The sequence below is a fragment of the Biomphalaria glabrata genome, chromosome 14 (genome assembly GCF_947242115.1).
Source record: "Biomphalaria glabrata chromosome 14, xgBioGlab47.1, whole genome shotgun sequence".
In the NCBI taxonomy this organism is placed as follows: domain Eukaryota; kingdom Metazoa; phylum Mollusca; class Gastropoda; family Planorbidae; genus Biomphalaria; species Biomphalaria glabrata.
In genome coordinates this window covers 18,600,634-18,627,862 of record NC_074724.1, presented here as the reverse complement: position 1 = coordinate 18,627,862, position 27,229 = coordinate 18,600,634, and the positions used below count along the sequence as shown (strand labels likewise).

The 27,229-nt window shown below is 34.1% G+C and overlaps 1 protein-coding gene across 3 annotated transcripts in view; it reads right to left on the bottom strand.

Moving 5' to 3' along the window:
* The window catches only part of LOC106060277 (nicastrin-like), a 56,863-nt gene that overhangs the window by 12,162 nt on the left and 17,472 nt on the right, over positions 1–27,229 (bottom strand). The window contains exons 5-15 of one of the 3 annotated variants that reach the window (XM_056009906.1): positions 26,249–26,391; positions 25,366–25,623; positions 25,067–25,225; positions 23,092–23,307; positions 21,938–22,110; positions 19,319–19,532; positions 14,129–14,216; positions 11,696–11,844; positions 10,749–10,869; positions 5,560–5,663; positions 200–317 (exon numbers count right to left, since the gene is read on the bottom strand). In XM_056009906.1, coding sequence (XP_055865881.1) covers positions 201–317; positions 5,560–5,663; positions 10,749–10,869; positions 11,696–11,844; positions 14,129–14,216; positions 19,319–19,532; positions 21,938–22,110; positions 23,092–23,307; positions 25,067–25,225; positions 25,366–25,623; positions 26,249–26,391 — 1,742 coding nt within the window. In that variant the 3' untranslated portion in view covers position 200. Of the gene's footprint in view, positions 1–184; positions 318–5,559; positions 5,664–10,748; positions 10,870–11,695; positions 11,845–14,128; positions 14,217–19,318; positions 19,533–21,937; positions 22,111–23,091; positions 23,308–25,066; positions 25,226–25,365; positions 25,624–26,248; positions 26,392–27,229 lie in introns of all 3 variants that reach the window. The other 2 variants (XM_056009907.1, XM_056009905.1) reach the window with 2 other exon arrangements.

The window sequence follows — 27,229 nt, the reverse complement described above, 5'->3', positions numbered from 1 at the left end:
AATCAATGAAATGTAATTAATTAGAAGGTCTAATAAAAATGGTTTACTCTTGTCTAAAATTTAAAAAGAAATATAATTTGAATAACTTCTATTTCTGAACAATGACTAATTGAATCAACGGCATAGAAAAAAAAAAATTCATGGATAAATACAAACAGAATACCAAAGCAAGCCAAGTCTGTACCTCTACAAAACAAACCTCATGATTGTGGCATCAGTTCTGCTCCAGGTAACAAAAACATGTCAGCATGGCTTATTAAAAACACAAGCCCCAATGAAATCAAGAATGTGAAGACACCAATGCACAGGTTTATAAGCTGAGATTAAAAATAGAGGTCAGAAAAGGAGCAACAGAACCATTTCAAGGTTTTTTTTAAGACAGAAAGATATTTAATTACTAATTTTTGAAAATAATTTGTCATTGTAACAAATTATAAAGCAATTGAGATTTAATAATTGGTAATTTCATTTATGAGCTGCTTGTCAATGATTTATTGGTAAAATTTGAATACTTTTAAATATGACACTGCAATTTTCAAAGGAATTTGTTTTAGCTAAGATTTTGCAAAGAAATGTTTTTCTCAATAGAATTAGTTTTTAAAAAAGGCAAGAAAAATGTGTCAAAAAAATGTGGCTTGGCAGCACTGGTTGAAATGAGTCACATACCAAAATTAAGTTAACAACAAAGAAATTCATTGCTGAGCAAGCACTTGTCCACTTAGCTTTGAAATCAATTTTAGGGACATATTCCCCAAAGACTAATAACATGGAGGCCAAAACAAGGGAAATGTAAACTGGGCTAACCCCACATAATAAGGTGTCAGATCTCCATGGAAGACTTAAAAGCCTAGGACACTTTATGGAAAAAGACTAAGGACATTGCTGGTAACCAATGTCAGTGGAGACAGCTTGTCATCCTAAGTGTGGGAAAATCTATGAATAGGTATATAGGTATGTATAAGTATGCTAATATATAAAAAAAATTATAAAGCAATTGAGATGCTTGTCAATGATGCTAACTTTTAAAAGTTGACATCAAATTACAAACTGAAATGCATATTTAAATAAGTAGTTTTTTTAAGATCTGTAATTATTTAGAACTATCAATTCTCATACAAAAAAGTCATTGTACAATTATTTTAAAAATATATATACTAAATAAAAATTTGTAAAAAAAAAAATAGGTGCCGGTACTCAGTGATTAGGTGCTGGTACTCAGCGATGAATAGCCTAACTTTTTACAACTAATATAATAATAATAAATGTTAAAATACAAGAAAAGTAAAAATTTTTTCCCCACATTGAAAAAGGTGTCGCTACACCATACCGCTGCGTACTGTCACAAAAAAAAAACCTGTGTGTAAGTTATACAACTATAAATAGCAAAAAAAGGTGACCTAATTGACAATGTATTTAATGGTTAAAGCTACTGGCAATAAAAGAATATAGATTTGCATTACCATCCTCTACACATCAAAATATATTGGTTAAAGCTACTGGCAATAGAAGAACATAGATTTGCACTACCATCCTCTAAACATCAAAATATATCAGTCAAAGCTGTTTTTTTTTAAGGACATCAATAAATCCTTGGTAAGTTGTATAAGCCTAAAACGTTGTGTTAAGAGTAGATCATGTAGGAAACATTCCCTTTATCTCTACCTGAAAATTCCTAACATCATTGCCAAGTCATACATCAAAGTTATCTATGTACTACCAAATGTTATGTTCCAAGGTTGTAAGAATAATTTAAAAAATTAACTCTTTTTCTCCAGAACAAAGCTTCCAATATTAATCTGAAACAGTGAAAAATTCTGCCATCTTCGGTGCTTTAAAACATTTTTTCTCCCGTAAATGTTTTAATTGCTTAAAACTTAATCTTGAATAGTTATCATATGCTAAACATCCAGAATTTCTTTTGTTTACCATGTGTTTACTAGAAGGATGTTTTTAATCCAAGGAGTCAGCCAGGAAAGCCAACGGCTTGGCAGAATTTAGGTCATTAATTAACAAGCATGAATAGATTATAAAATAAAATTAGATTATAAAATAAGATAAGATTGTGCTTAAATTTTCTTTAGTTTGATGTTCTATATTTTCTTTAGTTTGATGTTCTATATTTTCTTTAGTTTGATGTTCTATATTTTCTTTAGTTTGATGTTCCTGGCTTGTGATAATAAGCTCAAGACAACAACTTTATGTGTTTTTAAATGTCTGATATATAAAGTTCTGTGAAAATTTGTATCATTATCATATTAATTTGGATAATAAATATTTCTTCGAAATAGTCTACAGCTTTACTTTTCCCCAAATTAATGTCAGGTATCCAGTAACTGCTGTGCTGGCCAGATGACAACCCTCATTAACCACGGGCCATAAAAACAGATAATCTTTGCATCATCTTCCCAATAGATCACTAGATCTACAAGTGGAACTTCACTTTTTTTGTTTGTACTAGTATAGAGTTAAAGTCAACTCCACCAGAAAGGTCATAATGACCTCTTTGCTGTCCAAAGTAAGATAAAGCAGGAGGGCCAGGCATGCTAACTCACCATGACAATAAAAAATAAAAAGAAGAAACAAAAGATAATAGAAAACTTTGTCCTGAGAGCAGAAAAATCATGAAGCAAAGTGGTAACAGCCAAAAAGAAGCTGCTAAGTTGAATATCCTTCTGGTGATCAGGAAACCAAGACATGGAATGTGAGGACCATGTGGAAAATCAAATGCAGGTGGCAGCTAAAATGAGAAAGAACATCATATCAATAATGGGCCTATGTGAAACCAGATGGACCCAAGCCTGACAGTTTTGACTGACGTAAGGAGAACTCTTATTGTACTCTGGGCATGAGAATGACGCTCCACACACACAAGGAGTAGTGCTTATGTTATCAACTCAAGCACAAAAGGGACTAATTGGATTGGAAGCTTATGGACCCAGGATAATTACAGCAACCTTTAGAACTAACAAGCAGAGAATAAAGCTGAATCTCATTCAATGTTATGCCCTCATAAATGAAGCTGAGGAGGAGCATAAAAATCAGTTTTACACTATGTTGCAAAGGATCTTTGCTACATATCCAGACAAAGAGACCCAAATGCAAAAATAGGAGGTGATAACTCAAGGAGATCAAGGGCACTCATGCTCTTGGAGAAATAAATGAAAACGGAGAAAGATTCTATAACTTATAAATGTGCTCTTAACAACTTGGTTATAGGAGGCAGTCTATACTATTGTAACACAAAATCCATAAAAACAAATCAAATGGAAATCACCAGACAATCAGACTGACAACTATATCGACAATAAAAGCAAAATGTTTGGAAGATCTTTAAAAGAGGTTAGGATAAGAAGGGGGCAGACATTGCAACTGACCATCATGTGGTGGTAGCTAAGCTTAAACTCAAGTTAAAAAACTACCAGACCACAAGCACATAAAGAGAATGAGAAACAAAGTCAGACTATGAAAAGATGCCAAGGTAAGAGAGGAATTCAAGCTGGATCTAAGGAGTACTTAATATGAAGTACTTCAGGAAATCAATGAAGATGTACAAAATAATAATAAATAAAACCCAGTACCGGTACTTTCCCAGGATCTACGCTGTCAAACAATATTTAAAGGTTGTTTGAATTATGACTTTGAGGAGAACTCGAGTATGACATGCCCCGGTTCTTCAAGAGTGATGGTCTTCTCCAATACTTAATCAGTAAGCATGGAGAATCTGCTCTTCAACACGACATTCCTAACAGGACTCTCAATCTGATTTGGAGGTTTGTTTCTTGGCGGTGTTATCTTCTGAGTCGAAAGATGAGAAAGGTTATGGGGATGGTGTCCATCTGTGTGGCTATGGACTTTCCAACTTTAACCACAGCCATCACAGCTGATTTCACCTGGCTGAAGGTACACCATTTCTTGCTTTACACTCCTGCACCGCAACCTCCTGTTTCCACACTGGAGTACACTGAGTGGCCAGCGTGACAGTTTGGGCACTTGAACATGGCCATGCAGCCTCTGTCCTCAAGACCCTACCCAGCTTATCTAGCACACACAGTGTTCTTCCTACAGACTGCCACACTGTGTCCAAAACCCTAACACTTAAATGGGGTTTGGGATGTAAGGCCTCACTGTAACTCGTAGGGATCCTAATTTAACATACTATGGCCTAGTTCCAAATGTGAGGATAATAGTGGCAGTTTTGACCTCATCATTATCCCTATGCCTGATAATGTGTTGGTCATGGTTGACTCCTTCAATTAATTCTTGGAACATTCCAACAGATTCCTAAAGCTGATTACACCTCTACTGTTGTTCAGTCTCTTGTGTGGCATGTCTTCTACATGGAGATTACTGTACCATAAAGCCCATCACAGTACAGCTCAATATCAACCTCCAAGAGTAACTTAGATGATTTCTGAAGTTTGGTCACATTTTTGGGCCTTCAGTGCCTTGTAGATAAGAAAAGGGCTCATCTATGTCAGGCTTTTCCTCCTATGTGCACCTTATTACCAGAAATGATGGACAGGTAGTACAACCTCTTCAGCCCTACTCCCTTTTTTCCTCCACCATCCTTGGCTTCTTGCCCTGACTTGCATCCTGGGCAAGAAATTTTAGTTGGGTTTTATTTTCCATGTCATTTAATTCTCTTCAGCTCCTCACTCGCCACCAAGTCCAACAAGGGGAAGAGCCAATCAGATGTCCAGAATGATCTTGCCAGGTACTATACTCATTCAGCTGCTGCATCAGGCATGTTTCAGATACTAAAACTTCATGATTGAACCTCTAGTTACCACCTTCCAGAATAGGTTGATGACCCATGCCGGTAGATTAACAGGACCATCAGATTGAGCCAGAGTGAGCCTTCTGGGCCTAAGGTCTAGAAGATCTTGGAATCAAAGTACTGTGTGGCAGTAACCAATCTTCAGATAGGTACCCACTAAAATGCCAGGATTTCTTTATCCCCCCTGGCAAAAAACAAACCTCATTCGGGCAGCTGTTTGCGACAAACATCCATAAAAAAGTTAAAAAGATTCTAAAAATAAAAAAAATCACCCTTTGGGTCAGAATTTTGTGATTTTACCATCACAAAAGAGATACAAGACACAGATAGCAAAGACAAACAGACACAAACACTCTTTTGTTCCCCTGGCAATCAAATCATTAAATAGAAACAATCTGATATAAACTTTTCACATGTAAATTATGAGTGAGTCTGGTGTGAATGTACATTTTTGTTTTTTTATAGCAATAGCAAAATAATGTTTTGTTTGGTGTAATGCACAAATTGTAAGACAAATTTCCTAACGGAAAATAAAGATTATTATTATTATTTATTATTACCCATTGCAGTCCATAGCAAAGGACCAATCTCTCCAAGTAGGGAAGTTTTTAAGAAAAGGAGACAAGAGTTTTGGGTAGTGAAGGCAGACTGAGGAAAAGTGGCAGATACAATGACAGAAAAGAAGTAGGGCACTTTTGAGCTCCAAAAGTACCAAACAAAGAGAAGCATTCAATGTTTTTAAAATTACAGGTTTAGCATTTTATTAAAATATCTATAATTACCTGAAATTCTGGACTTGGCATTAAAAAAAGTCTAATACCAATAGCTTTACTACCCCATCTAGCCTCTGTCCAAGAGGAATAATCTCCAGAAGTCAAATCATACTCTAATTATGAAAAAAGAAAATATGGAAAAGAAAAAGAAAAGTATTATAATTCTGCACTCTACATATTGTCTAAATCGGGGGGAAAAGGGGGGAGAAATTTTTTCTATCAAGGGCCACATTTAAAAAAACTTTGGGAATGGGGGGCAGCATATAAATATATATATATGTATAATTTCTTTAATTCACATTTACAAGGCATTATACATTTACATTAAATTTCTTACACTCCCAATTGGAAAAGTATACCAAAAGTTAGCAATTTCTTAAACTTAAACTAATTTTACTGATATTTTAATTTTATTATTTTTTTTTACATCACAACATTTCACCCCAAACAGAGATGCCTACATGCTAAAATGGAAATGTGAATTTTGAGGGGCAAATGTGAATTTTCTTAAATATAAAGAAATATACTCAGGAACTCTAAAATCATTCAAGCTCGTAACATACACAAAATGCAGCAATCCAAAAATTTAACACAGCATTAAGTTATAAGACATTCTGAACATCTGTAAAAATATTTACACTTTTAGTCTTTATGAAAGACTTATCTAAAATGTTTGAATGATGCTGTTCTTGTCACATTTAATGATCATAATGCCTCGAGTGTTTTATTCTGATTCCATAATAGCGCCAATAGAATACTAATAACAAAAATTGTAAAGATTTTTTTTCAGATAATCTTAATTAGTCATTAAACTTGTTTCTAATTTGGAACCATGCTATTGAGTCTGCTGAATAAAGATAAACTCCCTGAGTTCTGATGCTTGAAGTTGTTTTAGAAAACAAACATGTGTTAAAGGAAGGCACAAGGAATCAAGAATTTAATTTTTTATTTCTGCATAACAAAAAGCTTCTCTTTTGCAAACACACTCAGCCTTGAATGTCCCTGATTTCATTCTCTGAATTTAGGCTTACATGAGTAATGCAGAGATGCCTACATGCCAAAATGAAAATGTGTTTTTTGAGGGGCAAATGTGTATTTTCCTCAATATAAAGAAATATATTCAGGAAAGACTAAAAATCATTCAAGCACATAACATACACCAAATACATCTATCCTAAAGTTAACAGGATAAAGTTATATGATTTGATAATCATAATGCCTCTAGTGTTTTCTACATTCCTTAATAGCGGCAACAGAAAATTCATTTAAAAAAAAAAAGGAAATTTTTGTTACAGGTGAATAGACTTAAACCAGATGTAATAGTTTGCTTAACTACATCAGTGACATCTATTTCTATACAGGTAGTTTTGTATATAGGCAATTTCTTTACAAGGTATCCAGACACTGGAAATATTTTATCACATTTTGAAAGAATTCAGATTTTCTTCTTTCAGACCATTCTTTGATGAGTTAGCAACAAAAGCTTTGGTATCCTCTACAATCACTAAAAACAAAAATTTCAAAGATTTTTTTTCAGGCAGATAATCCTAATTAGTCATTGAACTTGTGTCTAATACAGTGATGCCCAAAATACGGCCCGCTGGCCACATCCGGCCCGCGATGTGGTTCTATCTGGCCCACCGAAGCGTCAGATCAAAATGGAGAAAATCCTCCCACTTTTCATAAAAAAAAATTGAAAAATGCTTCTTTTCCTACCTTAGGGCCCTCACTACTAACATTTAAGAATAACATTTGTGCATTTCTGAAATGGTACTCTGAATGTAGAATTTACCAGGAAAAGTGAACGGCTCATTACTTTTTGTGGAACACGATAATAAGCCAACATATTTAATTTGTAAAGATTTTTAAAAAACACATAGGGCCTATATAGCGGCATTATTAAACAAATATGACAGCATTTTTGGTTTGAACCGCAAATAAAAGATTGTTAAACTCTACGCCTAGAGATTGGAGGATCAATGAGAATATTCGAATATTTACCAAAAAAGAGACAAAAAATGAGTTGGTAGTTCAACTAACTGCAATGTTTCTTAAATTTTAAGTAGAGAAATGAAGCCACTTTCTGATGCGTATGTAAAAAAAAAAAAAGATAAACTTCCAATGTCTCATTAATTAATATAAGTTTCTAATCAAATTGTTTCACGTTTATTTCATTTCGTTTTTATACCTTTTCGGTAATGTGGCCCGCGACACGAGCGTTGGAAATTAAAATGGCCCACAGGTCGAATTAAGTTGGGCATCACTGGTCTAATATAAAAGATCGGATATTGTGTCTGCTGAATAGCTGTTGTAAGATAAATCTATTTATTCTGGTTTGTAATGATTGAAGTCGTTTTATAAAACAACAGATGTGTTGAAGGAGGGCGCAATCACACTCAGCCTTCAATGACCCTGATTTCATTCTTTGAATTTAGGCCTTCTTCATAAGTAATGAAACCTAGTTAGTGACTATAACAGTAACTTTCAATCTGACACAGAAAATACATTCTGCAAGTCAGGGAACATCAGTTTGATTCCGTTTATCATGCTAAGAGAGAGATTAAGCTCAACCAATATTTCTTATATTTAAACCTCTAGATCTGTAGACAGCTTCATTAACGTTTGATTGGTTTTTAATGTGATTAGGGCTATTTAAAGGTATTTTAACAATCCTACGGAATTGTAGGCACTATCGTGAATGTGAAATACTAGGTCTAGACCTAATTAGGTCTAGATCTATAGATCTTAATTCTAAATTTTATCTAGATTTAAGTAAATTCTATAAAAGGTGCTTGAAATCATAAAATATATCTCTTTCAAGATCCAGTCTAGATGAATTAGAACTAATCAATCAATAACACATTGAAAGGAACTCCTCTTTATTTAGATAAGTTAGATCTAGTAAACATTTAAATCTTCGCTCATCAGCGTAGGCGAAAAAAAAACCCTGTTAATATCTCAGGGTAGATCTAATAAGAAGTCCATTTCTAGGCATTGACGCACAGATCTTAATATATGGTTAGCAAGAACTAAATTCTACTTGTTTTTGTTTTATTGTTATTTTTTATTATTATTTTTTTTTGCTTTAGAGGGGGAAATGCATATTTTTAGATGATAAACCGTACTCGCGTATTTTCATGTCCATATGCTTTATAAGTATGTAAGATGCATACTAGTAGGTAACTCTGGGTGACAAATTAACAGTTGTTTTTAATGTGAAGTATTTAATTGTTGCACCTGTGAATAATGTTCAGAAACTGTGGAGCTAGCTTACTAGTTGTTCTCCTTGTGACTACTTTAAAATTAGAGTCAGGATTAACTTATCCTTGTGACTGCTTTAAAATTAGAGTCAGGATTAACTTATCCTTGTGACTGCTTTAAAATTACAGTCAGGATTAACTTATCCTTGTGACTGCTTTAAAATTACAGTCAGGATTAACTTATCCTTGTGATTGCTTTAAAATTACAGTCAGTCAGGATTAACCTGTTCTTACACATTCATTATTTTCAATCAACAAAATATTTGTTTGCAGAATTATGTGGAACCAAATAATGTGAAAGTTCAGCAGCAAAGTTTTTAAAGTATGGGAATGCAGCTTCTGGTAAGACCCATAAAACTCTCACAGAAGAACTGACTTGAACTTCTTTTTCACATCATAATTTGCTTGGAGGTATGTCCTCTGGAGTTGAATCAGCTTCCGTACTAAATGGTGAACTGAGGGTATTGAAGACTTGTTCCAAGTTCTTGACATCTTAAAATTCGCTTTCTAATTCCACAAAAAGGAATCCTAATAGGTCTTGTACTTTTCAAACATTCCACTAGAAATAGTTTCACCTTTCAGCAAAGGGAAATGACAAAACTTGTTTTCACTTGCCTGGAGAAATGGGAAAATTTTACTAGAAAATATTTAACATGCACATAGTTTTCATGTGCAAACAACACTTTGAAATATTGTCAATGGCAAACATGAAGTCTGACTTTAGTCTTCTTTAGAAATATTCGTAACAAAGTCACAATGTCCTTCAAGGAAATAACAATTTCTTTCTTGAGATCCCATATTCTTCACAATACCTTGCTCAAGCTAATCCAGCAGATACTACTGTGGTACCCAACATCCAAATGTTTTGTTTTCAAATCTTCAAGTAGGCCTAATTCTCAGAACTGCATGTAATTTAGATCATTAACCCAATAGCTCCTACATCTGGTTAGGAAAAACCCTTCCCAGGCCCTAAGCAAAGAGGGATAACCCCAAATTTTAAAAATCCTAAAAAATAACTATTTTGAAAAAATAATCAAATTTAAGATCTAATATTAATAAATAAACAAATTTAAAAATAGAACAATATGTCTAGTTTAAAAAAAACATATACTTTTAATACCTTTAGAATATGAAAAGCTTCAAAAATACTAATTTTTCCACGAGGGGGCTTATACACTGGGGCTATGGGCCTGTTCCTGATGTTACTAAAACTAAAATCAGTAATCTCCAAAATGATTTGTAATAACGCTTGCAACGAGACTAGAAGAAATCTTCTATTTAAAAAGTTTGAAAAGCAAGTATATTGACTAGGGGATTTTAGAAATGTTCTACAACGGATTAGGACTAAAATAAGAAAATGTTTCTGACTGCAAAGGAGCTAATGGGTTAAAGTAACTGGGTCAATAACACGTTTGATATTCAAAACAGTTTTGCACAAACTATCCCATGTTGAGATAAGAATTTATAGTTGGGCTATTGTTTTTTAATTTTATCAACAAACCTACGGTATCTTTTTCTCAATCACAGCACAATCAGTTGTTACACTCGCCATCTTGTTCCGTGCCAACCCAACACTTCCAACACAATTCTTCAAAGCATTGGTTAAATACTGGCCTGAGTTTGTGTCTTTGACTGAAGGTTTTGACTTATTGCCAACAAGAATAATCTTTGTTTACTTTTACATTTTTTAGAACAACATGTATAAGCAATGTTTTTTTAGCCTCTAAATCATTAGAATCAGAAGTTTGAATTATTTATATAGTAATTTATAATTATTATTTTTATATAAATGCATTTTTATATATATAATCTGTGGGCACACCTACTATTTGTAGGTGTCAGTGGGCCGCATAATACACTTCGGCGGGGCACATGTGGCCCATGGACCGTAATTTGCCCACACCTGGTCTAAATAGTCAAGCACTTCACCAAACTTACCATCTATTTCAAAAGCTGGGGATACTGCTTTGGTATAATGAACTATTGCTTTATAGCACCATCCTTGTCTATCATTACTATTATTTTTTAAAGCACCTTGCATCCAAGTGAAGCTAAAAAGCTGAAAAGAGAAATACATGGGCAGAAGGTGAAGCTTATAATGTTTATGATGTTACATCTCAGAGAGGTTCAATTATTATTTCTCATTTAACAGCAGGTAAATATAAATATAAATATAAATAAGCATAGGCTAATTTAGCAGTAAGCAAAAAAAGGTTGAAGTAAGAAAATAAAGGAATTTATTACTAATTCCCTGTTTGACAAAGGGTTCGAGCACTGGGAAAATGTGGTACAGCAGATTTAGGAATATTTAAGATTGTTACAATTCTATTTTCAAAAATAGTAATCAACATTGTAAATCCATTAGAATAGCTTGACAGGAAAATTGTGTATATTACAACATTCGTAGATACAACTACTAAGTGGGTAGCGTACAAATATCTGCTGTTATTAAATCCTAAGTAATATATTGTAATGTTTCTCACTATCCAGGCTCTCTGCTACTGCACCACATGACACTACCAACTCAAAGAACTTGACAACTTAGGGCTCCAAAATAACAGTTTAATGTCCAATAAATTACAGTCTACCATAAAGTCAGTCCAGGTGGAGTGAGCAGTGTGGGTCCAGGAGCAGATAGAAAGACAGTAGAGTTTAGTACGGCAATAAAGTGATGTACAGTGTGGTCAGTTTATTGTATTGCCAACTGTGTCATATTGGCTATTTATTCATTTACTCATTAAAGGACTAGATTATTTTGGAACTCTTGTTGTCAAGTTCTTGAGTTCAATGTGTTGTGTTGAGCAGTATTTACAGAAGTGCTGATTAGGAGAGAGAGAAACGTAACAATACATATAAATATTTATATATAATCAGAAAAATCATACCTTATAATTCCCGTCTTGTTTACAATCATTCTTATTTGAGTCAATCAGTGTTCCTGTGAATCTTGCCATCAAACTGTACACTAACTGAGTCACTTCATTAGTATGGCTTGTTACACTTACATAAAAAGGAAAAGGTTGCTTAGCATCCTCTGTGAAAGAATAAAAATGCATTTCACAATTGATATCTGGGTTATATATATATAATTATATATATATAATTAATAATAATAATAAGCCTTGTCTTAGAGTCCGACAATTAATGAGGAACACAACATTTCATGTGGCTAGGCAGCCCCAACTGCGATCTATATATTTTGCCACATTCAGGGCAAGCATAATCATTGTCCGCTGGTGGTCAATTAAGATTTTCTTTTGGTCTCAAATGTGTATCCTGCGGCCTTTGTGAGTGACCTCCAGCTGTCTCGCTCTGAAGCCGCATGCGACCAGGTGCTCTCTTCTATGTCAGCTAAGGCAAGTTGGCACCTAAGCTGGTCTTTAAAGCGTTACCATGGGGCACTTCTGTTATGTCGATCACCTTTTAGCTGTCCAAAACAAGACTGCTGTTGGCATAGGTTTATCCCCCATATGGGATACGTGCCCTGCCCAACTGTCCATACCGGCGTTCGCAAGGACATCACTGTTTGTAGTGCGGCCTTGCCACCGTATGTCCATGATGGAGCGCAAGCATCTTTGGTGAAAGCGTTCAAGTAGTCTTAGTTGCTTCTGTATAATGCCATGTCTCAGATCCATATAGAAGGGTTGAGAGAACCATCTCTTGGTAGACATTGATTTTTGTAGGCAAGTGGAGCAATTTGAAGGCATCCTAAAGCACTACTGGCCTTGGCCAGATGGTTATTAACTTCCCTTGAAAGTGAGGCGTCATTTGATATTATACTTCATAGATATGTGAAGTGGTCTACCACGTTAATGGGGTGTCAATTTATGTGATCTTTGGGGCTGAGTAGGTTTTATTGCGTGACTTTTGGAACATGACTTCTGTTTTTCCGAGGTTTATAGATAAACCGAAAAAGGCGGCAGCATATGCAAATTCATTGAAAATTCCTCTTGAAAATATACAGAATCACCATACCCCACTTGACACTCAGGAACTCAATCTTGTCTGGGAAACCGTGGAACAGTGTAGTCGATCCCATTACAACTTAAGGAAGAGAAGATTATGCTTACCTGTTAAACCATTAGCTAGTGTTTAAAACAGAAACTTTTATTTGTTTATCAATCATACTACTGATGCTGGTATTTATGCTTACTTGTATCACTATTTACTATTGTTTACAAAAGAAACTAGTATTGGTTGACACTATTTATTGCAGATACTAGTATTCTTATTTATTTATACAAGGCCTAGTATATTACATTGCTTTCTATTTTAAACTTAGGCGGGATGAAATAGTTGATACTTGTTTGTGTAACGTCCGTGAGAATGTGTTCAATACATAGGTTGTTCAAGTTTAATAAAGCCTTGATTTAGGTTACTCTCGACAATGTTACTTTAATTCTTATTACAGCCAGGTAGCACAGCCTCTTGTGGTTTCTTCCTTTTTTATTTGAATCTTTGTTTCTTGTCCAGACTTACATCTGGGGCAAGTATTTGGGAGGGGGGGGGGTGTTCTTATTTTCCAAGTTGTATATTCAGCACCTGTACTCCCCATCTGCACCAGACCAACAAGGAAATGAACCAATCAAATGTCCAGAATGAGCTACACTGGTGCTATACTCAGTCAGCTGCTTCCATTGTTGCACTCTACATTGATAAGATAAGGAGACAGAGTGATGAGCAATGGAGACAGAGTGATGAGCAATGGAGACAGAGACAGTTCAATGTAGTTGTAGATGAAGTTAAATAGCTGAAAGAAAGTAAACTGTAAAAAGAATAAGTTTATGATGATATTTCTAGCCTTAATCTAGATAATGTTAAAACCAATTATAAGAAAGATTTCAATCACAGTTTTAATTTACAATCTTGAGCAAAAGTAAAAAATGGCATTGAAGTCATAATGACCAACATACATCCGTGTACTGGAGTGTTGTGATGAAGAAAAGGAGCTTTAATTTTGGGGCTTGGAGAGTGAAGAAGTCATGACAGTTTAATCATACTTTTTGTTAAGAATGGCAGATATCTAGATATCAAAGAGTAAAGACATGTTTTAGTTCTTAGATTTTGTTTAAATATCAGTTTATTTCATTACTATTAGATCTATATCTCATTTCAAGTTAAATCTGTGACTATTGTAATAAAAGTTACATTGAGTTTTTCTGCAAAAGTTATTTAAAGTTTATTTATTAAAAAATAAATAAATACTATATCAGTTCACTTGCACTAGCTAATTGGTGCTACAAGCCAACGACTAAGCCAATGATGAAAATGACAGACATTTGTTTTCAATGAAATGTACTTTCCAGTTGAATACTTACTTAAACTTTGGGCATTGTCAGAATCAACACTCTCATAAAATAATTCACAATTTGGGCTGATCAAAAAACAGTACAATAATCTGGTTACCTAAAGAACAAAAAGAAATGACTATTTTATCAGTTAATGATAGTCTTATTATTATTATGTTCGCTTGAAAGTTATCAGGGGAAAAGTGCCAAGATGGCAGATTTAAGAAAAGCATGTGACTTATAACACTTGATAAAAAAATTGATGGCTTTGAAAAGTCAAATATTTGGATAAAAAGCTGAAAAGTCAAAGAATACTCATTTATTGTATGTAGGACTATTTCCTAAGGCTTAGAATCAATTGGGGGGGGGGGGAAGGGGATAAGTGACATTAGTGATATTGGTAATCTAATGTGTTTGGAAGGTGTTGGGTTATAAAGCAGGCCATGCAGTACCAGATGCTAAAATTAAATGTTTTGAGGGTTGGGGGTGGAAGTGAAAAAAAAGAGGGGAGAGAAGTGAGTTTGTTTGGGAGGATGATTGAAAGCAGTCCAAATAACATCTACTAGAATACCCAGGCCAAAAGGGCAGGCATTGTTGAAATACAGGCAGTTTTATTGAAAGTACATACAAATAAGGTGGGGGTATGGCTTAAGTATTATGTGAGCATTTGTAAGATGTAATAAGAAAAAAAGGCCCAGGCCACAACAAATATCATAGAGCCAATGAAATATTTCAAATAAGAACTGAAATACAGAAGAATAGTCAGATAGTATAAATAACACTGGAGCCTATTAGTCAAGGAGAATTGTTGGGGGTGGGGGGGTGGTGGTGGAAAGTAGTGATATCCAAATTTACGAGCTGGTCCAATTCAACATAATAGCTACTAGAATAAACTGGCCAAAGGAATCATGGGAAGCGTTTAACTTTATATCATTATATTGTTACAAGTAAGAAAAATGGGAGGGGAGTCCATGGCAAAATAAACAATATATAGCCTGGGAACACGGGCGAAGCTAGGGGGTAATGCTAGTAAATTATGAAGAAATTCTAAAAAAAAAAGGTTTCTCAATTACTGCATTAAAAATTAGACGATTTTATTTCACCAATAAAATTCAATATTTTCAAAGGGTTTACACCAGTGGTCTTCAACCTTTTTTGACCTACCCCTTTTCTTATTTTTTCTTTTAAAAAATCCACCAGCACCCCCCTCTAAGAAAACACTTAAAAAGAAGTGTGAGAAGGCTAATTTGAACAAATGTCATTTATTTATTAATTTTTATGCTGTCAATAACATCCCGCATGGGTGACGACAGCATGCCAAAGGCGATCTTGAGCTTAGAGGAGGACGGCATTACAGAGGTGCCCCCCATAAGAGGCAGAAAGATCCACTCAGGTGCCATTTCACCCTCACTGGCATAGAGGAAAGTACCTGGCAGCATTCTCTGGCAGCAGATGGTCTCTGATAGAGACAGTTGGAGAACTCTCATAAAAGCTGCGGGAGAAACATTTAGGACTCAATTATGTAAAAAACTGCACTCAGCCTTAATCTTTGGAATCAAAGAAATTGCTATTATCATCATTATACAAAAATCTTGTCAAATAATTTGCTGTGATTACACACAGAAATTAATCTCATTGTCATGACTTTCTTTCAAATCCTAAGAACAGTCCCTTTTTAAATTATTCAATATTAGGGCCTACTGTTTTTAGGTTTAATTGTAAATTTATTTTTATTTTTAATATAAACATTATTATTGCTGAATTGACTACAAAATGAAATTAAGCTTATGTGAACCTTGTGTCTCCTGCAGTCTGACAATATTATAAATATCAAGCTTTAAATTGAGGCACAGTGGCTAAGTGCTTTGCTTCCGAACCGAGGGGTCTCAGGTTCAAATCCTGGACAAGACTGGGATTTTTAATTTTAGGATCTTTGGGCACCTTTGAGTTCACCCAGCTCTAACGGGTACCTGACATTAGTTGGGGAAAAGTAAAGGCGGTTGGTCACATGACACTCTCGTTATAACCGTAGGCCACAGAAACAGATGACCATTACATCATCTGCCCTATAGATCACAAGGTCTGAAAGGGGAACTTTACTTTACAAACTTTAAATTAGCCAAAGAAGTCTCCTCAAGTCGCTACATCCAGTCTATTTCTTTACTTATCCATTAAGTTTGTTATGCACTAAATCTAGGTTAACCATGTAGGTTGATTGAAAAGATAAAAAATAATTCCATTTTTGACCACAGTTTTGGAATTTTACTGAAACATTTAAGTGCAACCATATCTCTGTTGTCTATGTTATCATTCTTTTTACTGAAGACATAGTTTTGTAAATCTGTTTTTTCTGCAACTCAATTTGAACATCAGTGACAGATGTTTAATAATTGTCATTTACATTTGATTTTTTTATTTATTAACATCCTAGAAGGGAATCGCCATTTCTACATAGAGCGTGTTATGTGAATTGCAATAGATATCGATGTCCTTAGGCAGTAATTCATTTGTCAACAAACAAGTTATGTGAGATTGTAAAACTCTTTAAAATAGATTTAATATCTCAAGAGAAAATGATTTAATCAATGAAAGTCAATTTCTTTCCTTGCAGTTGGAGGTTGGTTTCATTCATTTGCGTTAGAGGCCTACCATGTAAAAAATTTTTTTAGCCAGCATTAAGTCATCACCAACCATTGAATCTGTTTCTCAAAAAGAAAATAATTACAAAATTGTATTTAAAAGCTTAACAAAACAAGCAATAAAAAAAACACCTTTCGAAATCCAGCAAACCTCAGTTAACAATAAGAGTTGCTTTTAATTTTTTCACAAAACTGTTGAAAGATGCGCTTATTTTTGGCATGGGTTTATACGTTTATTCACAATTTTTATAATTAGATTCAAATAGAAACTTAACTTTTCTTAAGGTGTTGCCTGTCTATCATAACTCAGAATGTGAATAGTGGATAGATCTGTTCTTTATTCTATATTACTTATGAAACCTTTGTAAAATCATTTGGTAACGTTCAACCACCTATATGTCGTCATAAGTTAAATAACTAGACAATTTTGAAATAATATTTCTCACTTACAAAAAAAGTCTTTTTGTTTAACATATGTTTTGAAAAATTTAAATTTGAGTTTTAATTAATTTTCAAACAATATCGTAAGTCTTAAAAACACTTCGTCAATGTTTTTCGTTTAAAAAAAAAGTTAAATTATTCTATTTGAATGTTAGCTGCAACGTTTTTTTTTAATTAACATATCAATATATAAACATGTAGATAAAATAAGCTATAATTTAAAAGGTGTATTATCTAGTTTGTTTATCGAATCATAAACGTTTTTTTCACGCAAGATCTAAGGACACTAGATATTCTCTGATTACAGCAACAGAATATTAATTTAAAAATAGAAAATGGGATTCCCGAACTCAATTTCTAAAGATATTTATGTTCTTAAATTAGAAGCAAGCTAACTATAATTTGTCTATACTTAGTTTGCCAGCTTTAGTTTTGAAGAATTTGTTTGTTTTGTTTCTGTGCACCTTTAGTTTCTTCTTTCCCTATTGTGTCCAGTGCCCCCCTACTGCCACTTTGACTCAATTTCACGAGCCAATTTCACGAAAACGCCCCCCCCCCCCCCTTTTTCGATAGCGCCCCTGTTGAATCTCACTGGTTTACAATGTCAAAAGGTTAAGGAGAATTGAAATTGTTTTCAATGCCTTTTGAACAGAAGGTATGATGGAGAGTTTTGTCAGTCTAGGTCAATGAGATGTTCAATTCATTGGTTTCAGGGTCTTTCATTAAGGACATTAACAAAAACCTTTTATGCCTTCAATCATTTTTATAATGCATTGTCTTCCATTTCAAAGATAAAGGATGAATGCAGTACTTTATGTGACTACATAGACCCAGCATTTTTTGTCACATCAGATACGGACCAAGCAGTCTGCCAGGGTCTATTTGAGTTTCGGTCATCTTTGCTTGTCTTCAATAAGAATTTATCTTTGATCTCAAATGTGTGTCATACAACCTGCATCAGAGCTCTCTACCTATCACTTTCAGAGGCCAACTGCTGCGAGGTGTCTTTCATCTATGCCAATTCTGGCAAAATAATACCCAAGTTGGTTCTTAAACTATTTTTTTGGAAAGGGTGGGGGGCTTCTGTTACACAGTCCTCTTTTAATTTTGCTAAAAAAGATAACCTTAATAGCCTTTTTTTTATTGGGAGAAGATAGTGGCATCACAGTAGGACATAACTGTCTAACCTAGCTCAGCTGTGGAACAGTATGTAGTGCCTCTACAATGCCAGAGTATGCCCATTATGGAACTCAGGTATCTTTAATGGAAGGATTTAAGAAGCTTTATGTGCATCTTAAAGAGCATCTAGGTCTCTGAGACATACTTAAGTGTGGTGAGGACCACTGCTTTATACACACTAATTTCAGTAGGTAAGCAAAGAGACCTATTTTGCCAAACTGTCATTTGGAGGTGACCAAAAGAATTGTTGATCTTAGCCAGATGGATGTCTATTTCTCTAGACAGTGATGTGCTGCCCTGGTACACAAAGTGGTCAGCTCCATTGTGCTTAATTTGATGTTTTGGAACTCATGTTTAAGAACTGACGAAATGTTGGAGGGCTTCCCAGCCATGATTGAATCATGACTCAAGGTATCAAAAGCTTTGACAAAGGCAGTGTTCAAGTCCAAGTTATGTGCCGTGCATTTTCTTCATTTTATGCAAAACAAATATTATGTTCTATGTACTCTACCAACTCGAAAACTACATGACATTGACTTTCAGAAACCATTTCGAAGAGAATTCTCAAAATGACAAGACCAGGGAAGTTAAAGCAATCAGACTTGCAGCCTTTTTTATAGGGATATAATAGTGGCATCCCAAAATTCAGGCAGATAGTACATTTGTCCCAACATAAAGTAATGAGATCTGTTAGCCTTTCAGGCATTTTATGTCTTTTGAGTTTCCCTATTGTATGTGTTGGGAAGTCATTAAGTTTCAATGTAACTGCTGAATGTCAGCCACCCTCCTCATGACAACCTTTTTGGTGCTAAAAAGCAGACTAGAGTATTATCATTCTTGCATTCACTAGTAATTATAAATTAAATACAAAGCAAGAATGATTTGCAAAGAAAGACACAAAGTGCAGAAAAAAAACAACATAAGATACATATCCTTCAATTGGAATATATTTAAAACTAACCATCAAAGGATCAGCAGTCAAATTTGGAAGCACTGCAGCAGTTGGGATTTTACCAGTTGATGCATTATACAGATATCTGGCTAAAGTACTAGACAGATTGGCAATCAGTAAAGCTTGTTTCGTAATATAGTTATACTTCACTGTATCATTGGCATCTTCAGGGTAGTCAAACCCTCCTAATTTATCTGCTGTATCAAAGCGGCTATTATAATACCTGTAAAGAGCAAAAAATAAATGTGTAAGGTTCAATAAAATTAGTCAGATTTTAATGAACAAATTTTAAAACATTGACTCTCTCAGATATTTTAGACATTTAGATATTCAAAATCAAAAGTACCAAAATGTTTCCTCTCTTGCGCACAGTTAGAGCAGTTCTTGTTCTTTGCGCACTATTAGGGAGAAAAATGTCTTTGGGTGTGTCTTGTTCACAAAGACCTTGTGCACGCATCAAAGAATCATTAACTCCTGCAAGCTTACCATGGTACATCTCTGATTGTCTGGGTTGTTTTGAGGTCCTTTGCTGTCAGAGTTTTAGCCTTGTTAAGTTAGATGCATAGACGTTCAAAGTTTATCTTGATTTGCCATTTAAAATTTTTTAGGTTATTGCTGCAAGGACATGGTTCTTTATTTTTTCTGTAGAAAACTAGCTTTGGATCTGAGCCTTCTTTGCAACCCAGAGTCAGGACAAACTGTAATAGTAGCAGGGCAAAGTTGTGTTGTAGTGAATGAGCCAGTTGGCAGCATGATTAAAGAGGTGCAGAAATGTTTTGTTGTTGAAGTGTTTCTATTGGTTAAGAGTACAAGAATTATATTGTACTATTTATAAGTTTTGCCTCATTGCTTATTTTTTAAACTGATTATCATATATTGTAAAAAAATTGATCTAATTAAATGTTCTGTTAAACTAGTTCACCCTATCATTCATTATTCTTTGATAGCCACTAATGTGTTAAATATATAACTGATTAATGGTGATTACTTTTGCATCACATAGTATGTGACATTTGAATGCTGTAATCAATTAGATCATAAATATTTTGTACCTGGGCCTCCCTGACACTCTTTAGACTTGTTAACATTAAGTTAAAAAAACATTTAACAGCATTCAGTTCATCTCCTTATTCCTCAGTCAAACTTTTATATCTTATGTTACTCAGGGTTTTTAGGTGGGCGGAGCTTCTCTAGTCTCCAGACAGATTTAGCTTATCCATTTGTGTTTTAATATCTTGGTCAATGGAGTCCAAGCTATTGAGGGATGCTAAGCATCCTCCTATTTGTGCAAATATGGCAGCTATCTGGGGATATCTAAGTTTTTTTGTGTGTGTTAGCTAACAAGAGGTAGCTGTACTTAGCAATGTCTAGTAGTTGCAGACCTCGTTTGTTGAGAGGTTAAAGTATCTCTTACATGTGCCTGTTTGTAGGAGCCCTGTAATGGCTCACACAAAGTTTTCTACTGTATCATCATCCTAGATTGATAAGCTTGTATGATGGTGATGTTGAAAGGTGTTGCCTTGTACAACTTTGAAACGTCAGGAGATCCAGAGTTACCAAAAGTTTACGCAGTAACCAACAATGACAAATATCCTATTCTTGGCTTGAAGTAGTATCCACTGTGAAATCCCCATAAAAAGGGAAAATAAGCCAAAGAAGACAACATTTCTGGTGAACTTATACAGGCTGGAGGAGAAACTATGGTAAACAGACTTTTTAAGATTTGCAACAATATCTGGAATCAGGACAAGTTATTGACCCAATATCTCAACATCCTGCCAAAGAAAGGCAATTTGCAGCTCTAGGCAACAATGGAAAAGAATAATATCAATAATAAATATAAATAATATAAAAAAAAAAACAATTAAAATCATCTAGTGCAGTGTACTTCAATAAAAAACATTGGGGACTGGTTTAAACCACAATGAGACAAGGCTGCCTACTTTCACCAACACTTTTCTTGAAGATTTACAAAGGTACAGTAAGCATGGATGGAAAAAGAATTACTAACTTTCATTTTGCAGATGACAAGGATGATCTGTCAGGGATAGAAGAAGAGGTAGCTGAATTGGAGATGTGTATAGACATATGGTAAGCAAATCAATGCCAAAAAACTACCAATAGCCAACAGGGCTTTGGGTTAACAGAAAGTCCTTGGGAATAAGAATCTATTAGATGCAGTCATCCCAACTGGAAGTCTACACAATCCAGCATTAGACTTTGTTACACACACACACATAAATAAATAAATAGTGCAATTGACTTGAGTGTAATTTGCTTTTCAAAGCAAGGTTCAGACTTCACTGCCATTTTTTGAGTTCATGGGAAAAACAAGATTGTGCTCATATTTGATCACAAAGGAAGAGCCTATTGATACTATACAATTCAAACCCTAGACAGTGTAGGGTTTGTATTTACTTTACCATAACTAAAGGACATCCCTGGAAATGAAGTAAAATACAAACTAATCAACTGTCAATGTTCTTATTTAAGAGGAATGGGTTAGGCAGCAGGGCTTGTCCCTGAAATGGATTTACACAAATATTCTAGAAAAGGATGACCCATGAATACCTAGATGACTAATAGCTTTAAAGATTATACTTTAAAAAATTACATTTAAAAACTCACTTATTTGTGAATTCAGCTTCGTGGTCAGTTAGAACTACAACTGGTAAGTCCTTTCGGGCCATTAAAAATCTCTGGGCAGATGCTGGTGGCAAAGGAAGTTTGGAAGCAGCAGATTTTATACTGATATTTAGCTGTTCACCAAATGTCTTTATAAATTTAGTCATATCCTCAATCTAAAAGAACAACAAAATAAATAAATTAATAGAAAAATGCTTTAACGAATAAATATTCAAAAGGAAATTGCATTCAGATAATAAACAGAAATGTATAACTATACATTTTTCATTTAAAAAATTGAATTTTCTATCTATAGGTTGGAAACTTTATGAAATGTATCAGCTCTCTCATTAAAAGCTATGCAATTAATATAAAAATATTAAGGCATAATTTCTCATAAAAACACTATTTTAATTTGAATTAGTTTCTGTTTTGGATGTTCCTTCAGGTTTGTATCCCTAACCTCCCACAGGACAGCGGGAGATGGCAGCTTTCAAAGCATTGTGACCATCCAGACAGTCCAGAGCTTATACACACGACCAGGCCATCTTCCATTTTGCACAGTAGCACAGAATAAAACTTTTGTATGTGTAACATTATCATTTCAGTTAACACTATTGCTTATCTTTTTAGCACATTTTTAAAAATACATTCTTAAATGCTTCATGAAGATGATCCTCAATTCAAAATTTTGTAAAAGAACATGTCAGAGCAGAAGCTGATCTTACAGCTTAACTTTTAGGTTTTTATCTTAATGCAGGTAATTTAACTTTACTATCTTGCATTTATCTCTGTTAAGTAAGAGTGCTACTTTCTGTACTAGTTGTACTATGTGGTCTACAGCCAGATGATGTTAAGGTTATCTGTCATGTGACCAGCACAACAAACAACCACCTATACTTTCCCTAATTAACGTCAGGTACCCATTAGAGCTGGGTGAACTCTGAGGCACCCAAAGATTCAGGATTCGAACATGGGACCTCAGTTCAGAAGGAAGCGCTTTACTGCTCAGCCACAGCACCTCCATATTTATAATTATCAAAGTAAAATTGCCTTAAAAAAAGATTGAATTTGATCATGGCCAATACATACATTTCTTTATACAAACATGTTCAAATATTTTAATTAATAAATTTTTTAAAGATTTTTAAGAATACCTTTTTCTCAACATTGGGCTGACTGATTGGATCAACATGTGCCCAAAGGGAAGAATTGTCTCTAAGACCAACTTGATTGAGCTCAACAAATTGGTCAATGTGTGTTAAATTTAACTTGCTGACAGAATTCTTATCCTCACTGCTGTACTCCTGAGGAAAAATACCTTTCTGAATATCATAGACCGCCCTGCTTGAACCAATATAGTCAAATGTTTCCTGCAAAAAAAAAAATATTTATTTAAAACATGCAGGTATGATCTTTTCAACTAATGTTGCCACAAAAGGGGAATTAACTATATTTTATTTATTGATGATTTCCCTTTGCAGTTTTTAAGGCCATGTAGCATGTGTGTTTTTCACTTTTCACTACGGAATTCTAAGAGGTTGTTGTTCTTAATTTCTTAATTCTCAAAATCATTTTTAGATTTTTGCATCATTGTAGTGAGTGAACTAGGGCTTAAATTGGATTACACATCTGTGCATGTATATGTATATTTCTTAATTATGTTTAATTTCTTATGTGTGAAAGAAGGAGATCTGATTTCTATTATTACTTAAGTTATTTACTATGTGGATGTTTATTTCATATGTACATTTGTGCATGTCACTTTATAACTATATTCGCCATGTGTTAATTCAAAGTATCATGGAACATGTTTATTCCATAACTATGTATATACTAGTACATTATATTTACATTTCCATATTTTGGCTAATCGCATTGCTTCTTCCTAAATATATTGACACCAATTTAGAAAGGTGATTAGTTACTCACCCTCTCCATCCCTTTACAACTTTGTATGTAATGAAATTTCAGATTATTATAGTTGGAGTTAACAAAAGGTAACACCATGACCTCCCCCACCCCCCTTTTTTTTTACAATGTTGGCTTGTTTGTAAACAATAATGCTTTTATGGTTATTGACACTCCTCTTTTAGAATGTTGTTATCTCCTAGCTTAAATGTAATATAGCACTGGTTCCTGTTATTAATTAACTTCCACATTTGTTTTAATTACAGCCTTATTGCTGGTTCCTCTTATTAACTTAAGACCCCTTAGCAACTAGCCTTGATCATAGGCTCCTGACTCGAGTCCTTGTAGGATCGCTAGGAACTCTTTCTAAATTCTGTGACTGAAGGCATCTCTAAATCTGCATGCACTGTCTGAAGTTAGATCCCAATTTTCCTTAACTGAATCTTTCAAGTGCATCTGACCCCAGCCACAACATCATCCTGTTCCCTGCTAAATCATCTCAGCTACCATTGTTTTCCTAGCACCACAAGAGCATATAACTAGCAAGCACTCTACTAGTGAGACTCATAATTCTTTTCAATTAGCACAATCTCAAATTCCTCTCATCAACGCTGACCCCTTCTAACCATTGGACTCACACTAACAGGTTTGACAAGCCTACAGCAGAAAGAACTGCCTCTGAGAGAGCATTAATGAGACACAGGAGCATTGAGCTAAGTTATAGAAACAATATACTATAAGCAGCAGTCCAGTGACGATTTAATGTTATGTTTAATGATCTGACAACAGACAGATAACGTGTGGTGCGCAAACAGTCCCACAGACTAAGGTACAGGTGAAGGTGGTGAGAAATTGTATGGGCTCGCCTAATACCCCACTGGAGATTTTAAAAAAAAGCACAAAGGTACAGAGACCTATCTATTGTTTCTGTGTTTGACTAATGAAACTTGATTTTATTATTTATAAACCTAGTTATTTGTGGGTTATTTACAAATCATGGGATAACTGATGTAGGTAAATATCTTTGAAAATTATAAATTTTACTTCTAATTAAACCATTCAAAAACTTTGTACATACTTTTTTTTTATCATCAAAGCAGATTATTAATAATGTAAATGTAACACTATCTATTAAAAAAAATTAATAAAAAATTTCAGTCCTTTTAAAGTTGCACAAAATTATGACAAAAACCTGATGCTATTAACACAATAAAACCTTACCCCTTGAAAGAAAGCAAACACTATATCTTTAGCATGTGGCTGAATTAGTTCCTCTTTCTGTTTCCAAAGAGCTTGTGCTGCGGCTAACAATGTCACCACACCAACTACAGTAGTATCAGCAGCATTATATTCATTTTGAAACATGGCAACCGAGTCTAGCTGGCAAAAAGAGATGGAGAAAAGGGTTCAGCTGTAACATTCTTGGGACTTCAAAATAATTTTGTATTTCAAATGATTATTAATATCTTTTAAAGAAATAATTAAGTCCAAATTTTATGAAAGCTAGAAAGAATACTAACCTTAGTTGCTACCATGATAACTGAACTGGCCTGCCTTGAGCTAGAAGAAGGTATTTTTTGCATAAATGTTATGACATTAAAATCCCCCATTGGATCACAATACTGTTGAGGTCCAGACAGACTCAATGTTGTTCTTAAAGTACGCCTCATGCACACTACAGAATTGACAGCACCATCCATTCTGGCCTTGACTTCAGCAGAACATAAGGGGTAATCTCTGGCTGTATCATTGATGGGATTATTGAAAGGAAAGTAGCACTAAGGAAAAAAAAAAGAACACTGAAGTTACAGCAATAACAAAAGACTGAGATTAAGTTCCTAGTATTAAAGTGCTAAATCTCTTTCATTGACTATTATGGGTGATCTTTGATTTTCAAGCTCCCAAGTTATCTTCTTATTGAACTAGGGTAAGTCAGAAAGTCAATAGAACATTATGTAGTTCTTTACTTACAGGAATAACATTATTTAGTTGAAGTCAGATGTTTATAGACTAGATATAGAAAATACATTTACAATAGGAAAAAAAATGCAGAATCCATACCAAAATTTAGATTTCATTTTTATGTAGCAAGTTATTATAAGTAAACAGTGGTGTACAACATGTAAAAAAAAATTATAATTTTACTTTCCAGTTATATTTTTAATTTAGGACAACTTCTTGAAAGTCTATCACTGTGACTCTTAAAAAAATATTGTTTTTGCATAAATGACTAAAAATTGTATCATCCAATATCAAAACGCTCCCGGGCATCTTTTTTTAAAATGTATTAACTTTTTAAAAAATATATATTTTGAATTTTTATTCTAAAATTCAAAAATTTTTCTACTATTTAAAAAACATTGTGATTGAAAATAAAAAGTATTAGTAAGGAAAGAATCTAACCTTATTCAAGACTGCATCAACATCTTTAATATCAGATAAAGCAAACACAGGTATCTTTAAGTCTACAAAACGCAAAGAAGTTCCTACTTTATTCCATATTTGCTTCTGGCATTTGTTATAATTTGTGTCATCGGCATATAAACCTGTACATAGTAAAGTAATAAATATTATGATATGTTTATTTAAATAGGATTTTATTTCTACAGAAAAGAACATGAGAGAATATACACATATGATTCTCAAATGAGCATAAAATTTCAAAAGGCACTTTAAAAAATATACAATTATTTAATACATTGTCCCTGATAATAGAAAAGTAAAATATTATGAATTATGAACGCTGTCCAGTCTTGGGCTATCTCCTCCCACATACTTTCGTGGATGCCTGTATTGTTGAAGAAGCCAGTATCTATAATCCAGTTGAAATAGCTATTTTTCTTTCCCTAATAGAATATCATTGACAAAAAGTGTGATACATTTTTTAAATATATATATATTTATCCTGCACTATACTCATTAATTTGTTTCCAAATCTGAATACTCTAAGATGTTCCAAACCCAATTCTTTTAAATTTTGAACATATACTTCTTTCATGCCCTGCCATTTCTCCCATGCCCTGCCAAAATGTGAGGCAAAGAGATCATTCTTCTGCTTCTCAATTCTTTTTCACACTTTTCTTAGCACACAAAAATACACGAGTTCATACATATGTTTTATATTTTCGGGAAATGGGGGGGGGGGGGGGGGGGAGGGGGGGGGGGTGTTAATCACAATTTTTAAAAAATTACAAATGCAAGTTACACACTGTCAGTAGTGCATGCTTTGTATTCCTTGTACTTTAATTCTTGTTGTGCACACTAATTTTGGAAGCACCTTGTTTGTATGCGCATTTATCAATTTTGATTACTACTCTTTTGGCATTTGTCCTGCCTTAGATGGTCATGATGGTTTTGGAAGAGATGAGCCTTTTATCCATTGAC